The 15,846-nt window shown below is 37.4% G+C and overlaps 1 protein-coding gene across 1 annotated transcript in view; it reads right to left on the reverse strand.

Moving 5' to 3' along the window:
* ARFGAP3 (ADP-ribosylation factor GTPase activating protein 3) overlaps nucleotides 1-15,135 on the reverse strand; it is a 24,269-nt gene extending 9,134 nt beyond the window's left edge. The window contains exons 1-10 of the mRNA XM_009077538.1: nucleotides 15,110-15,135; nucleotides 13,455-13,527; nucleotides 12,224-12,355; nucleotides 10,300-10,389; nucleotides 9,011-9,086; nucleotides 8,552-8,608; nucleotides 7,042-7,088; nucleotides 4,780-4,925; nucleotides 2,095-2,220; nucleotides 1,403-1,525 (exon numbers count right to left, since the gene is read on the reverse strand). Coding sequence (XP_009075786.1) covers nucleotides 1,403-1,525; nucleotides 2,095-2,220; nucleotides 4,780-4,925; nucleotides 7,042-7,088; nucleotides 8,552-8,608; nucleotides 9,011-9,086; nucleotides 10,300-10,389; nucleotides 12,224-12,355; nucleotides 13,455-13,481 — 824 coding nt within the window. The 5' untranslated portion in view covers nucleotides 13,482-13,527; nucleotides 15,110-15,135. The remainder of the gene's footprint in view (nucleotides 1-1,402; nucleotides 1,526-2,094; nucleotides 2,221-4,779; nucleotides 4,926-7,041; nucleotides 7,089-8,551; nucleotides 8,609-9,010; nucleotides 9,087-10,299; nucleotides 10,390-12,223; nucleotides 12,356-13,454; nucleotides 13,528-15,109) is intronic.
* Between the last annotated feature and the right edge of the window lie 711 nt (nucleotides 15,136-15,846).

Raw genomic sequence — 15,846 nt, forward strand, 5'->3', positions numbered from 1 at the left:
TGTGACATTAATGAAGATTTTATTAATGATACAAAAAGAAAAATTAACATCTAAGGATTTTCAGAGGCTTCAATTACGTACCTAAACCTTGAGACTTGCTTAATTTACAGATACTTATCAGCACTCTAATATCCTGTATATGCTTCTGGGCATATACTATAACATATAATATATACTATATATACTACAGTGTGATATACTAACATGATACTAAAATTACCTCTATTTCAAAGTCATAGCTTGAAATAAAGGATAGTAATAACCACCATACAAACCTAATCAAGTCTTTATACTTTGTTTAAAGAGAATGAATTTGTACACCAACTCCAATTAGATTCTGCTATTGTTCTAACTAGAACAACAAGAGCAAGGAACAGCTAGGTTACAATTTATCTTCTAATTATTGCACCAAAACCCATTTAAAAGCCTCTTCCATAATTTATCCTTTGTCTGCTAGTAGGCTTATGAATAATTTGAGAGCAGTAACAGTTCTTTTTCAAGGAACAAACATGGAAGCACTGAAATGCTGCATTTTATTTTACAAGACTGCTTCCACTTTACTTGGTGCCACATTTGCATTCTGCTGCTAGTGATTGCACTACAAAGTGCTGACACAAAAGCCTTTGTGTTTTTATTTGCCTGTCTACAAGTAATCAGGTACAATTTTTCATGTTTCTGTGGCACCGATCCAATAAAGGTAGTTTATAAAAGCAACACTTGTTTGTCTCTGTCTCACTTCAGAAACAGCTGTTTCATTTTAATTACTGCCTGCAGGACTAATTGTTTTTCTTCTTCCTCCCCATTCATACTCTGTCAAAAATTCGTCAATTATTTTTTGCTTACATTTTATGTTCAGGTACATAAAAGTCTACCAAATAAGACTGCAGACATCTACACAATACATCCAACACACAATACCTTAGAAAGATTTAAGTTTTTGCATTTGGTATGTGTTCAGATAAAAGACTGATGCAACTGTAGTGTATCTAATACCAGAGTTCAACATTTGTTTAAATTGAAAGTTGAAGACATGACTGCAAGAAAGAAAAAAGAATGAACACAAGACATTCTGACAAAAAATTCACTTGACTTGGAACACAGTATATGAAAGCTTATATGGCAATTGTCTGTGCAAGTAGAGACTAGACCCTGGACAAAGTAAAACCTGCAAACACATGATTTAGCCTACCTTCTCCCTCAGAAAAGCTAACTCCTTTCCATTAGAAACACATCTGCCATAAAGACTTTTCTGATTCAGATGTGCTCTGGAAATATGCTGGGTCTGTACACAGGTTCAACTGTCCTCTGTTTTGATCTTGGGTTTCAAGTATATTGGGCCTATTTGATTATGTACCTTGCAGATACTTCTACACCCTTTCAAAATAAAAAGCTCATACCATACCTTGAACTAGAAGAGAAATATGAGTCTTCCACATCATCTGTGTAGCTCTTCTTTGGCTTTGCAACTGCAGGTGCTTCCTGCTCTATTGTTTGCATATCTGAGGTGACTGAGTGAGAAATGCCACTGGGGACAGGAAGAAAACAAGTATGTAAAGAGATGACAAAGCTCACACCCTAAAGAGTAAGAAATGAAAGCCCCAATCTAGATTCTGACGCTTGCTGATAAACCCCAAGCTATGCAAACACTTAAGGAGAAAGGAGGAATTGAACAAAATAAAGAAAAGCCTTGGAAAACTGAACTCTAGTTCAGTAGTAGTGCCAGGAAATCTAAACACACAGGCCATTCTGACAGCTGGAAAACACAGCAATGTGAGTTTTTCAGTTTGGGCTTGTAAAAGACAGACTGTATTTAGGCTGGTACTGCTCTCCAAAAACATTCTGACAACCTTTCTCCCAGTCAGCTAATGGAGGCAAACACACTACAGACACCCTACAGTTAGGTTAACTCCTGTCTGGCAGGTTAGATCTTAAATCTATCAGAAGCAACCCTGCCCCTTCCATCTGACAAATACTAGATTCTATTAAGTTTTCATAACATGCTTTAGTAGATTTTTTTCCATTTCCTGAGTAAAATGAAGGATAACTGCATAAGGCCACAGAGTATTTTAAATACAGTTTATGAACTTCACATACCTCCTGTTGCTGCCCAAGCCCATGCCAAGCCTCTCCAATTCAGTTTTCTTCTTACCAGACAGATTTAAGCTTTCTTCTCTTGCTTTAATATCAAAATCTCTGTAGGCCAACCGTAAAGATGATACACTAGAACAGAACATAGAGTTAACATATAAATGTGAAATGCTACACTGAACACCCGACCCAATAATATTGGCAGAAAATTAACAATATATATCTTAGCACTGTATTTTCTATGTTCTGTGTTTACTGAAAATATTATTAACAGGAATAAATTCCAACTATAAGGATAGGAGAAAGCCAGGAGAGAGGACAATTCAAATGGTACCTCAGTCTGCATATGAGCAGGTGGTCTTTTTCAGAACTAATTTGAAACATGCTACTGCTGAAGCTCAGGACATAATTTTACATCACCTACAGTCCTAATCTATGTGATTAGATGTGATTAGATGCGAATCTCACTTCCTCCTAATCCTATGTGATACCACATAATTGTTCAAATTATCCTACTCTGACATATTACAGTCCTGTGGCATTCATTATCTTAGATTAGCAAAGTCTTCCCTTCAGGCACAGCTTGACCCAGCTATGTCTCCATCCCTTACCAATTAATAGCTAATCCCTTAACTATTTTCCAGTAATACCAGTGTAGCAGAGACAGAGATTTTGGAGAAAGACTGCTTAAATTTAATTTGCCAGGTAAAAAGGGATACAAATTTTATTGTTTTTAATGAGCAACTTAGCAATATTTTAATCCATATGTCTTGACTGACACAAAGTCCAAATGAACACTATCAGAAAAAAGTAAATAAGATTCAGGATGCTGCTGGTAGTTGTCATGCTACAAGCAGAAAGGAAGTACTTAAGCCTGAAATCCCTTGGAATTTTCCATCCATTTTGCACAAAAGCAGGAAGGACAAGAAAACAATTTTTTGACCAGAAAGTATTTTCTTCCAGCATGTCTCCTAACTATTTGACTACTGGAACAGGTTCTTCCCAGCTTGTTTTCTGGTCCCATGTACACTGACTTAAGCCAGAGTACCAGATGTCCCTACCAAAGTTCCTACCCTGCTGGTTAGTGCATCTCCTGCAAGACAGGAGCTGTGTGGCTGAACCTGTTGGAATGAAAAGGGCACAGTCTCCAGTCTTCTTCCATCACAGACGTGGGATCTAGGTCCCAGACTGCTATAAAGAACAGGTCATTACCCCTCTACTGATGAGGCATTTCAAAAAGCAGGAGAGCCACCTCAATCCTATGATGACTCAGTATCCTTTGACTGGGGCTTTTAGAGGACTTGGAGTCAGAATTAAAAAACCCTTACACCTTAGGTTCACGTGCTTATAACAATATGAGTCAGATACAAACCAGGATGCACCTGTGGAATGACTTTTGAAACCAACAAAATCAGAAAAACACTTCTTCAGAACAAAGTATATTCAGGGATGTTTTAAGTCAATTCAGAGAATCAACTGTTACACAGGAAATTGAAAATGTTCTCTAAATTCAACTTGAAACTGCAACGGATAAAATCAACCCAGCAATTTAAGCAGAAAGATTGGCAGCCCTTCTTATGGAATCTGTTTTATGAACATAAAGAATCTTATTTGCTGCTGATTAAAACAGAGATACTAATTATTTTTTTAAAGTAATTTCAGTTATCTATTCTCTTGTCAGTGCACAGCAGAAAACAATGAGACTGTGTACCAATTATAAAGTCAGATTTAAAGTTTTAAGTCTCAGAACTCTTTCTCCTTCTAAGTACCAGGCTACCATCACTTCCATTCCCACCATATAAGAAAATCACGCTGAATTAATTTACTAAAGCTCATTACTCGAGCTTTTAAAATTAAAACCACCACACAAATTAGCTGGAAGCAAATGCAATTTTGGAAATATTCACTCTTCTGTCACTTTGGTGTATGCTGCCATCTACAGTCAAAATTCCCAAAAATTAATCTCAAGGGAAACAGTTTTGCCTTCACTGGGATTGGATCCATAAACTGAAGTGTCTGTGCACAGCTCATGTTTGTACTCACTTTTCTGAGCTTCAGGGTTGAGTATTCATTAATTAAGGAGGACTAATGGAGTTGAGGCCTCAGGCAAAAATATCAAAGGGGTTTGGTGAAAATGAAGGCAGTTCCAGTATGAAACAACTGAAACTTAAACAGGCAATTCTAGCTATACTTGAAACTAACCCCTGCTCTTACCCAACAGGTACAAGTTAAGCCAAATATTCCCTATGCTCTTAGAAAGATTGGTTTAAATAAGATGAACTTCACTACACCAAACCAAAACAAACTGGGTAACTAGCATGGGGTAAAAAAAATTCAAGAGGTCTTCTGTGGTAATACTTAAATTTAACATATTTTAGACCTAGTTTGAATGTCATTCATATGTATCAGTAGACTGTCTATTTTCTCTGTTAAATAAGAAGAACACTAGGGCTATTTTTAAGGATAGCACTGGGCTATTTCCTCAGTAAATCATCAACTTTAAAAACATACACTTAATGGCAAAAAAAGGCAATGAGGGAAGTACTGTTTGCCTCATCCACATCTGTTGTTTAGTTTAAGAACTGAAGTTTTATTTGCATAAGCTAATCTATAGTAGTATTTAAAATATTGTCAAGTACCTCATCAAATTAAGCTTCATGATTTACCATTGTGTATTTAATTCATACTTACAGTGGTTCTTCCTTCTCGGTTTTCTTACTGCCATGAAGATCCTCTTGTTCCTTCATTTTATCTACAGCTTGTGCTTGTTTTTCAATCTCATTAAAGCTTTGGCTGCTCACTTTTTGGGCCCCCAAACCACCTTTTTTGGCACCCAGCTGAAATTATTGAAAAACATAAACCAAAAGCCCAACATTATAACTGAGATGATAACCTCAACTGACTGAACAGCATTCACAGACAGCAATAAAAATATGGAGCAAATACTTTTTTTCATGTTTTGATCCTCAACATGCTGCTCCCACTCTCTCTTACAAACTTAGCGCTGCAGTCAAGAATCACAGAGTAATGAAACCATCACAGTTTAATTGTTCAGAGGTTGGTAAGCTCAAAGAAATGCTGGAATATATAGCACAAATTTGGTTTCTTTTGTTGTATAGGAATAACAAAATTTCTTGCTCCAGAACCATTTGGTGCTCATTCACTTAATTCGCAATTTACATTTAGCAGTGGCAAAGATTCCTGAATTAATTCTCACTGGCCAGTGCTAGGGTGTTAACTTGAGATTTGGTCCTACTTCTAATAAACATCCACACAGGTATTTACTGATTTGTGACACAAGAGCAATATACAAGCTTTGTGCATATGCATGTGTATATAGCCTTTGCATATGACAAAACTTTGTACACTTTTTGAGATAAATACATCAGCTGATTGATTCTAGTTTTGGACTTGTTCCTTTAAAATAATTCTATTTTTAGTTCATATTACTTCAGAATAGAGTTACAGATTCTTTCCTTCTGATTAATAGGTTTAAAACCCACTTAATACTACAAACATGGACACAGTGTTGCTGATTCAGATGGTGGCACAGCACTCAAACTGCTGCTCAGTCTCCCATGTATTTAATTCCCCTCCAGCAGCACTGCAATTTCAAAATGCATTTATCCTAACCTTTAAAGCCTTCATGTAAAAGCTCCAACCTATGTGCATATACTTCAGGCTCTGACACTACAGTTCACAAACTGCAAGTGCCTCTGTGAACCCACTTATGTTCTCACTGTAAGGAAACATACCTGAATAAACCACTCAGAATAAAAAACTCCTCCATGTGTTAGGGCCCTCTTGTGGGAGCACAAAAACATAGGATGTAGTCTAAATTAATCTGTTCCAATAAACCTTCAAAATCCTTTGTCATTCAATAGCCCAGCCATAAAAGGAGTGACTCCCTGTATCACACTGTAACCCAAATACCCTATAATATTAAGGGTATTTCCTTAAGTCACAAGACCCATTCATTCAAAACCTACATTTTCCTAGCTAACTTGAGCTGTCTTCCTCAGATTTCATGTTCCTTGAACCATCATTCTAAGATACTCTCCTCATGCCCTCCTTACAGAGACCAGATGCCTAAGAAAGCGCTAATACCCCATCCAGAAGGAAGTCTATGAACTATCTTTAAACTATCTTGAATTGAATGCAGCTGCAAGTTACTTATAACTGATATCTCTCACTCACACTCTCTCTCCCCCACTTATCTGTATCCCTCCATACTGGTGTGTGGTGTGCAGTGAGGACTGCTCCAGAAATACAGATCTGAATGTCTCAAACTCATCTTGCATTGACAGATTATGCCACAAATGCATATTTAGCCACTCAAAAGTGCTACTGAAACTCTCTCCATTTTCAGGCTTTGCTACAAAAAGATCTCAGTGCCAACTACTTCAGGGGAAAGCCCGAAGGAGCCCTGTAAGCAACTACCAGCAAGTGAGAAGAAAGGCTACAGGACATGAGAAGAGTTGCAGGGACAATGGCTGTGAGAAGAAGTGAATTGGGATACAGATGTAGATATCAATATATGCTTTGACATTTTTGTTTTCCTCATTTTTTGGAAAAAATATCACCTGCTGTTCAGGTCCAGACAGCACAGAGTGACACTCAGATATAGGCGTGAAAGTGTAGACAGTGAGCTATATATACATGTAAATACAATTTATCTGAGGTTAGAAAATGACCCACAGAGCTGAAGCCTCTGCCAGATAATAACAGTATCCTGTCAGACAAATTTGCTTGACAATAATCCATTTTCAAACAGACCATTGGCTGTTTTGATAAAGAAACTGTTTCCAACTCCATTTTACTGGCTCTGTAGCATAAATTGTTACCAGCACAAGTACTGTTCAGTGCTAACTTACACAATACATTTCCATACTGTAATCTATTTCCACAGATCTATAATGCAGTTAAAAATACTCATTGTTTATATACACTTACCCCCTTCTTAGGTTGATTTGGCTTCCTTTTTATGAAGGTGGTGTTCTCTGCAAGGATTAAATAAACATTACTTGACATACAATTTTGTTAATGCCAGAACTGCAGAAGAAAATTTCCACAATATCGGCCTCAAAATAGTTTTTGCCATTTACTTTAATGCCTTGAAGTATTAGTTTCTACTGTGATGCTAAACTGAGTTAGAGGGAACAGAGATGTGAGTAATGTGGGGAACTGCTTCCTGCAAATATGCAATAGGAATAAACTTACAGTTTGATTTCAGTTGCAGACACCTGCTGGTCAACTGAACAAGAATGCAGGACTTGCTATTCTAAATCAGACCAGAGGTCCACCTGACCTCGTATCACTTTGAAGATGAATTTTTCCTGGATAAAATGATATTGGCTATATTTAAACTCACCAGTGATACACACAAAACATACCTGTATCATCATAAAAACCATCACAAGCATTACCAGATGTGACAACATACTCTATCACTAGACTGAAAAGCTTTGTTCAACTGCACAAATAAAATATTGGGAGTCCAGGTTTATCCATGAAGTTTGAAAGATCCAATCTTAATGCTTTGCATTAATTTTGAAACACAGAAATGAACATACATTCTGCTCTGCACACAGTCTTCAAATCTTGATATTCTTACTGAGACCCTAACAGGACTCCATACATTCTGAAAGGCACTTTATTGGCCTTCTTGACAGCTAACCTGAGCCAAGGTGTCTCCAACAATCAAAAGTTTTTAATCAACAGCTCCTATGGAACGTTTGTACACACATAAAAAATGGTTTGAGCTGAAATTTACGTGGAAATGAGCATACACATAACAGAGATTCTTCACATCACTTGTGATGTGCAAAACCAAAAAAAGCACTTTTTAAATGAGAAAACCAGGAAGTGTATGCAATTAACTATTTTTCCCAGTCTCCACCTGGAGACCTAAACCCAGTCAAGTGAAAAAAAAAACAGCTAAGACAATACCTGCCTAGGATAGTGAGTGAGTCCCAGACACCATTATCAATACAAGAATTTTTCAGTCTATAATTCTCTGTTCAGTTTTCTGAAAAGGGAACAAAAACTGTCCAGAGAGAAAAACTGACCTATTAGTACATCGTGTGTTTGCTTAACATCAATAACAGGTCATTAAACACAGCACAAGCCTCTGTTCCATGTGTGTGCCTTAAGTGCAGAACTCAAAGCAGTGTAACAGGAGGTGTAAAACACTAATGAGTGTGATACCTGCAGCACTGAAATTCATCAGGTCAGCTAAGACAGGAGAGCTAACACCAGAGCAACACTGACCAAAATGAATTTCTTAGAAGGACTAAGCTGTTTAAGAGAAAAAATTGCAACACAAATTCAGGTGTTTCAATTAACTCATGCACAGTGATACTGAAGTAAGAATTCCATGTCTCTTCCTAGTCACACATTCTCTGTACAAATGGGTATTGAAGTACTACACTTGCTGCTCTCTTCTGCTGCTTGCACTCATTACCTAATGCAGGTTGCGGTGATGTGCTAAGGCAATCCACACTTGGTCCATGTTCTGGTCCTAAAACATGATAAATAACAAGGGTAAGAACATCAGAAGGTTTTTTAGAATGCATTAAGTACCAAAACACAACCTCAGCGTACTCAGGGTACTGCTTGACAGATACAGTGTAACGTGTTACTTCTATCACAGCTTTACCAGTTCCCAGAAGAGCAGCAGACACCCAGACATTTCATCTGAACCCTACCGAATCAAATTATAATTTGGACTTCTAGTAAACATTTTTAAATGAACATGCAGTCCCACACATTCAAGCATAACCCTCTTAAAAATCCTTCCCCTCCAAAATTCTTGTGTTATTAGCATGCTTAGGTTAGTTAACTACTAAGGTAGGGTAAAAGAGCCTAAACAAAGAGACTACCAGAAAAATGCAACTTATTGTTAACAAAGAATCAGTCATACTTTCACAGGAATCTAGAATGTTTTCTGAAGTTTTCTGCTGGAGAGAAACTGGCTCTGGTAACATCCACTCTGTATTCTTTGCCTTGAAAAAAATAACAAAAATTAGAAGTGCACAAAAAATAGAATCCAGCAAATAAACAGGAGCACTGAGTTCAGACTGCCTAAGCACCACTACTAGGTTAATATTGGATTCTTATGATTACAGCTTTTAGGATTAAAACCTGTAGTCAAAAGGGCAGTTATTAACATTACAATAAATGCTAACCTTTATAAAAACAAGCTGGTTTCAATCCACTCCTTAACACCTTTATTTCACCTCTCAGGCATTTCAACATGTTTTCCACCCAAAAAAACCTCCAATATTTTAATTATGCTTTAGATTTATTTACTGTCTACTGGGTCACTGATTTACATGTGATCCCCAAGTCTTCTCCCCACTTGAGGCTCTTGCACTTTTCTAACCCTTAATTTTTGGTGGTGAGGAGTCCTCCCAAGTTTCCCTGGTGAGTCCACCCACTCCCCTCACACACCCTCTCCTCAACAGGCAGGTTTGTGACCAGATCATAACAGTATCAAGTTCATGGCACACTTGTGTTTTAGGTGTTCATAGACTGCCACTGTACTAGAAAGCAACTGTACTAGAACACTTAATGGTGTTGCAATATTTAGGAATACTAGGTGTAGTATTAACTTAATTGCTCTAAGCTGAAGATCAAAATTGCTGAGCTTGTTTTTACTGGCATTTTTCGAATTCCAAACACAGTTTTGAGTCTCTGAAACATTTATCTGAAAAATAAACAGAGCATCTATCACCTTAAGCAGGCAGGATCAAATAAACAAAAACCAACAGTAGCAACAGCCTTCAGGAAGTTACTTTAACATTTGCAAAGAGGATCTAAGTATTTTGGAGAAAGAAAAAGGCTTCTGCTTTACACTTTTAAAAACTTGTATTTTACTGATTAAAAATCAATGGTATCACATAGCATATTTAAATCAGAGCACTTCCAAGCAAGGCATTGTGAGTCCAAGTGGAATTATATACCTACAAAAAATATAGTTTCATTCCACATTTAGCTACTATTTGGGTCATTCTAAATTATTATCTCAGAATGTGGCTCACATCCAGGAAGATCTCTGAGATCCATAAAAGGAAAAGCAGATAAATGTTAACTCACTGACTTACCTATTCTTTATCAACTTTTCTTTTAGGGTTTGATCTTCACTATAAAGCACAGAGTTAACCAAAGTGTTTAGAAAGCAAATCAGGATTAAATATAGGTAATGTGCACCTTGGCAGAAACATGGGATGCGAAGAAGTCTTCTTCCTCCTCTTTGCTTTGAGGTGATGCAGGTGGCATTCCACATCCATCTGTCCACAGCTGAAATTAAAGGACAGAATTTTATAGGACAATTGCATTAATACATTTTTTTTCCAAATGCATTGATCTTAAAACTACTTTTGTTTTAAGGTTAACAATCTATTGGGTTTTTTCATGGTACATAATTTTTTCTTACAAATTTATTCAAGCTTCGATACATGACATTCCTTGTTTTATTAAATTCATACATATTTCATGTGTTCCTTGTGTCCCAGCTTTGAGCAATCCCTGATCTCAGGGCACGCTGGAGGCCTCAGTGCCATGGACCATTCCTAGCACTGTGCAGGACAGGACTATAACCTCTGATCTGCCTTTGAGTAATCCAAGATTACTCACAGGCAAATAATTTCTCATGGCTTTTCTTACTATGTGCAAAAATCATGGCCTCTGCCAGAAAGGTTACTGAGTATGCAACAACTATACCTTCTCCTCAACAACTGACTCTGTCTGTAAGTTACATATCTATTTACTAAAATTTTAAAATAAGAAGTACATAATTAATATCATACAATTGGATGGAATCTGCAATTGAAGCAAGATAATCACAGATCCTCAAAGACTCATTTGGGGAACATACAATCAACTTAAATACATATGGGATATTATATTTACTTGAACATATTTTACATCTAAAGCTGTTTAGTAAGTCGAAAGAAATATTCTCTAAAGTTGGTGATGTGAACTATATTATCCATAGCATGAATAATGCAGAATTATTATAACCCATTAAATTTCAAGCTATTTGATGCGCAAATAAAGGAAAACCCCCAAGCTTTCTTGCTTTTAAGTTCCACTCATCTGATCAGCTTCAAATTAATCAGTCATGAACTTAACAATCCCAATTAAACGATCAAAACATGCTTAATGTGTATGCAGAAGAGAACTGTTGTCAAACACTTAATACCTCAGTGAACCAATTCTGCAGCCTTTGCTAGTAACTTCTTCTCTGCAACCTAACAACATTCTGACAGCAGGCATGAATTATTTAATCATTTTTAATGCTGAATTTTAAAGAACAGCAAGTTCAGGACATACATAACTTGCTAATTTTTCAGATACTATTTTTAAAAAGGGAAAAAAAAAGAATTCATTTGTTCAAAACAAATCCCAACTTAAATCACAGATATTTTGTAGTCAATTCTATTAGAACTTTTAGAATTTTACCTGCTGTACTTCTCAAGAATAATTCAGTTTCAGAGAAGCAAAAATAACCACACTCTATAGTTCATGAAAAGGTGACCACATTTTTGTTATGCAATACCACTAATGTAATTTTGGAGAACACCTGCAAACGTTCAAAACAAATCCCAACTTAAATCACAGATATTTTGTAGTCAATTCTATTAGAACTTTTAGAATTTTACCTGCTGTACTTCTCAAGAATAATTCAGTTTCAGAGAAGCAAAAATAACCACACTCTATAGTTCATGAAAAGGTGACCACATTTTTGTTATGCAATACCACTAATGTAATTTTGGAGAACACCTGCAAACAAGGAGGTTTCCATTTTGAAGAATACTTGAGGTTTCTGCGTGAACTCCTATAAGTTACTGCAAATGCTAAAATTAATGCTTTGATTTTACTGCAAATGTTAAAATTAATGCTTTGATTTTGATCAGAAATGATCCTGAAATACTCAGCTGAGCTCTACCTCTCTACTCCAGGTAAGCTACAAAGTTTACTCCCCAACGTTCCTACTCACTGCAGTGTGTATCAGCATCTCCTGAAGACAGATAATCTCTTGCATTACTAATCAAAAACATAAAATAACTCTAGGGGGAGAGAAGATTAAGTTTTTCAGCAATCTCAATGCCACTGGACATGCACTACTCACATCAGTACCGTGTTTTCTTGTGGCCTGTGTTGCAAGAGATTTGATCTTCTCCTTGTACAGCTGAGCACCACGACTGTTATACTTGGCATTGGTATCATTTGTTGTGCATCCATGTTGATGGAAAAAAGCAGACTGTGAAGCAGAACATAGAAAATGTGATGAGAAACAGGTTGGAAAACTAACACCATTTAACATAAAAATATATTGCAATGTGCCAAAATACTCTGCACCTCTACCTGAATCTGATCTTTAAAATGATGAAGTCTAAGTACAAAGAAAACTCCACTCTGGCAACCTCTTTACATGTAAGTAGAACAGCAGAAAAAACTAAATACATTAGTGGGATGCTTTAAAAACATACATGAATGAAGCTTCCATCATGTATGAAGAATACTAGTTCTGAAATGATTAGGTGAAAGGAAGAGGTAAAATTGATTGCCAATACCTGTGAATCACAGGACTTTGCTAGTAATTTAAAAGGCATTGCTTGCCTTCAACTCTATCAGGTTAAAGAAATAGAACATACAGATATAGAGAGATACTGAACCTTCAGAACACTGTATGTTCAATAGCATCAAAATTACTATATAAAAATTGTTTTCCTTCAAAAGAAAAGTATGTGTATGCACACATATATGTACCTATATGTATTTACACACTTGTGTTTTTATATAAAATATATAAATGGAAAATTTTATTCAAGCTTAGGATCTTAAAACAAGCAACACTACTATTTCCTCTCTGACGGTGCAGCATGTCTGACTTGAGCTGTACCTCAGGTCTAAGTCAGATCTTGACTTCTGAGTGACTACTGACAGTGCCATGATGATTTTTGGCATTGGTGTTTTCATAAGTCACGTAAGGAAACACAGTCAGAGGCAGGTGCCCTAGGTTAGGTTTCCAAGCTGTTGGAAAACCATCTTTCAGCATTTGTTAAGTTAGATACATACTGACCAGGAATCTGATCTGGCCTTTTCAGTGACTTTCACTAATGACTTGTAGGAAATAAAGAAAACATTTGCAGATTAACCCAAGATGGAAAAGTTGCAAAAAGCAGAGAGGATGAAATCAGCATGCAAAGGAATTCTTAAAAAATGAGGGTATGGAGGCTGCAAGGAAGAAAATACACTGGAAAAATAAAAACACCTCCAAGATGAGCCAATAAGGACAGACAACAGCTTCCAGGCCTAACAAGCTTCAATGTGCGAAGCAAATACTCAGGAGTACATACAGCATTCGCATTTCCTCCAACCTGCATGCATCTGAGCTGAAACCAAGACCAGTTGGAATCCAGTTCTGTAGATCTAAACAGAAAGAAACATTTTTTATATTATCTCCAAAGCCATTTAAAATCTCTCCATTTTTTTTTTTGCTTTTCAGAAAGCACTAATAAGAGACATTTTCATTTGACAATCACACATAATGACAAAGTGACAATTCGAATGTCATAGCACAGCAAAAATCTGGGGTATGAGAATGCCATGATCATCATAGTATCACAGCACTTTAAGGGGTTGGAATGGACCTTAGAGATCATCTAGTCCCACCCCCTCCTGCCTTGGGCAGGGACACCTCCCACCAGACCAGGTTGGTCCAGGCCTCATCCAATCTGGCTTTGAAATCTGCCAGTGTTGGGTCATCCACACCTCCATGGGCAACCTGTGCCAGTGTCTCACCACCCTCACAGAAGAACACTTCAGCCAATAAGGACAGACAACAGCTTCCAGGCCTAACAAGCTTCAATGTGCGAAGCAAATACTCAGGAGTACATACAGCATTCGCATTTCCTCCAACCTGCATGCATCTGAGCTGAAACCAAGACCAGTTGGAATCCAGTTCTGTAGATCTAAACAGAAAGAAACATTTTTTATATTATCTCCAAAGCCATTTAAAATCTCTCCATTTTTTTTTTTGCTTTTCAGAAAGCACTAATAAGAGACATTTTCATTTGACAATCACACATAATGACAAAGTGACAATTCGAATGTCATAGCACAGCAAAAATCTGGGGTATGAGAATGCCATGATCATCATAGTATCACAGCACTTTAAGGGGTTGGAATGGACCTTAGAGATCATCTAGTCCCAACCCCTCCTGCCTTGGGCAGGGACACCTCCCACCAGACCAGATTGCTCAAGGCTTTATTCAGCCTGGCCTTGACAACACTGCCAGGGTTGGGACATCCACAACCTTCCTGAGCAATCTGTGCCAGTGTCTCACCAACCTTGCATTAAAAAACTTCCTAATATCTAAACTTCCCTCTTTCAATTTATACCCATTACTCCTTGTCCTGTCACTGCAGTTTCTAACAAAGAGAACCTCTCCAGCTTCTCTGCAGGCCCTTCAGATACTGAAAGGTTGCTAAGAGGTCTCCACACCACCTTCTCTGCTCCAGGCCCTGTAGACTGCCCAAGTACTAAAATCATAGAATAATAGAATTGTTTTGGTTGGAAGAGACTAGCACTCAGGTGACACAACAATGAACTATTTCAGGAAGCAAAGTTACTTAAAACCTAACACTGTTGAAGTTAATAAACTAGAATTTGCCTCAGTCTTTATCTGGAGGAATGATGAAACACTTCAACACACTTACTCCATTCTTCATTTTTATCCCCTTCAATGCACACAGAACCCTGCCAACAGATGCACACTACAGGCAGAAAATGGGAACAGGTGATTGGTACTACAAATCCCGCTGAAGCCTACCTATCTACCTAGTTCCCAAGCAACTATCAGATACATCAAAGCAAACACAAACATTTACAGGGTTTGAATCAGAAGCTGAGGGAAGAATGGGTTTTCATCTCTGAGCAGCTATCTGAGCAAACAAACAAAACATTAAAAGATGCAATTTTTACTGCAAAACAAACAAACCAACCACTTACCGAATGAAACTCAAATGAACTCCAAGTGATCGATGGGTCCCTGAACAGTCAATGCAGAGAAACACTCCATAGGTTATGCTTGCCCAGCTGGGGTTCTTCGCTCCACAGTCAAAACACACCTTAGAGAAAATAAACATCAGTAATAGGACTTGAGCATAACCAGGTTTTATATTTGTATTACAGGTCATGCTAACACCCCATCAGTAATCAAACTTAATTAACTCATTCTTACAGCGTTTATTGACATGACAACTTGATACTATCTCAACTTCATAAACATAAAGAGCAGTTATACAATCTGCCCACACCACTACATGCCTTCCCTATTTCCACTTATAACCAGTGTACACAGGTGAGAAATCAGGTCAGAGAACCCACATCAGTCTGGCTCAAACACAGGTTTAACACAGCACTTCCAGCACTCCTGAAATAGTAAAGTGTCTAAGAATTATTTCCCCAAGGGAAATACTCTCTTCATGGTGTACCACTGAGTCTGCAGAGGGTATGTGCGAGTGCAGCTATCAGCAGTACTAATGACATAATTATCTACTTCCCTCTAGAGAAACCCAGGCCTTTATGGCAAGCCATGGAAATGCAGCCGTTGGAAGAACCTCCACACTGTGCACAGCTTAGCTCAGCACCCTCTGCCAGACATGACTACCTGTATGATTCATCACACACCTATTGCCACATCAGCCTTTTGACTGGTTAGAAAGCAATCAGGCCCACAATTACTG

Source organism: Acanthisitta chloris, unplaced genomic scaffold (assembly GCF_000695815.1).
Source record: "Acanthisitta chloris isolate BGI_N310 unplaced genomic scaffold, ASM69581v1 scaffold17286, whole genome shotgun sequence".
NCBI lineage: Eukaryota > Metazoa > Chordata > Aves > Passeriformes > Acanthisittidae > Acanthisitta > Acanthisitta chloris.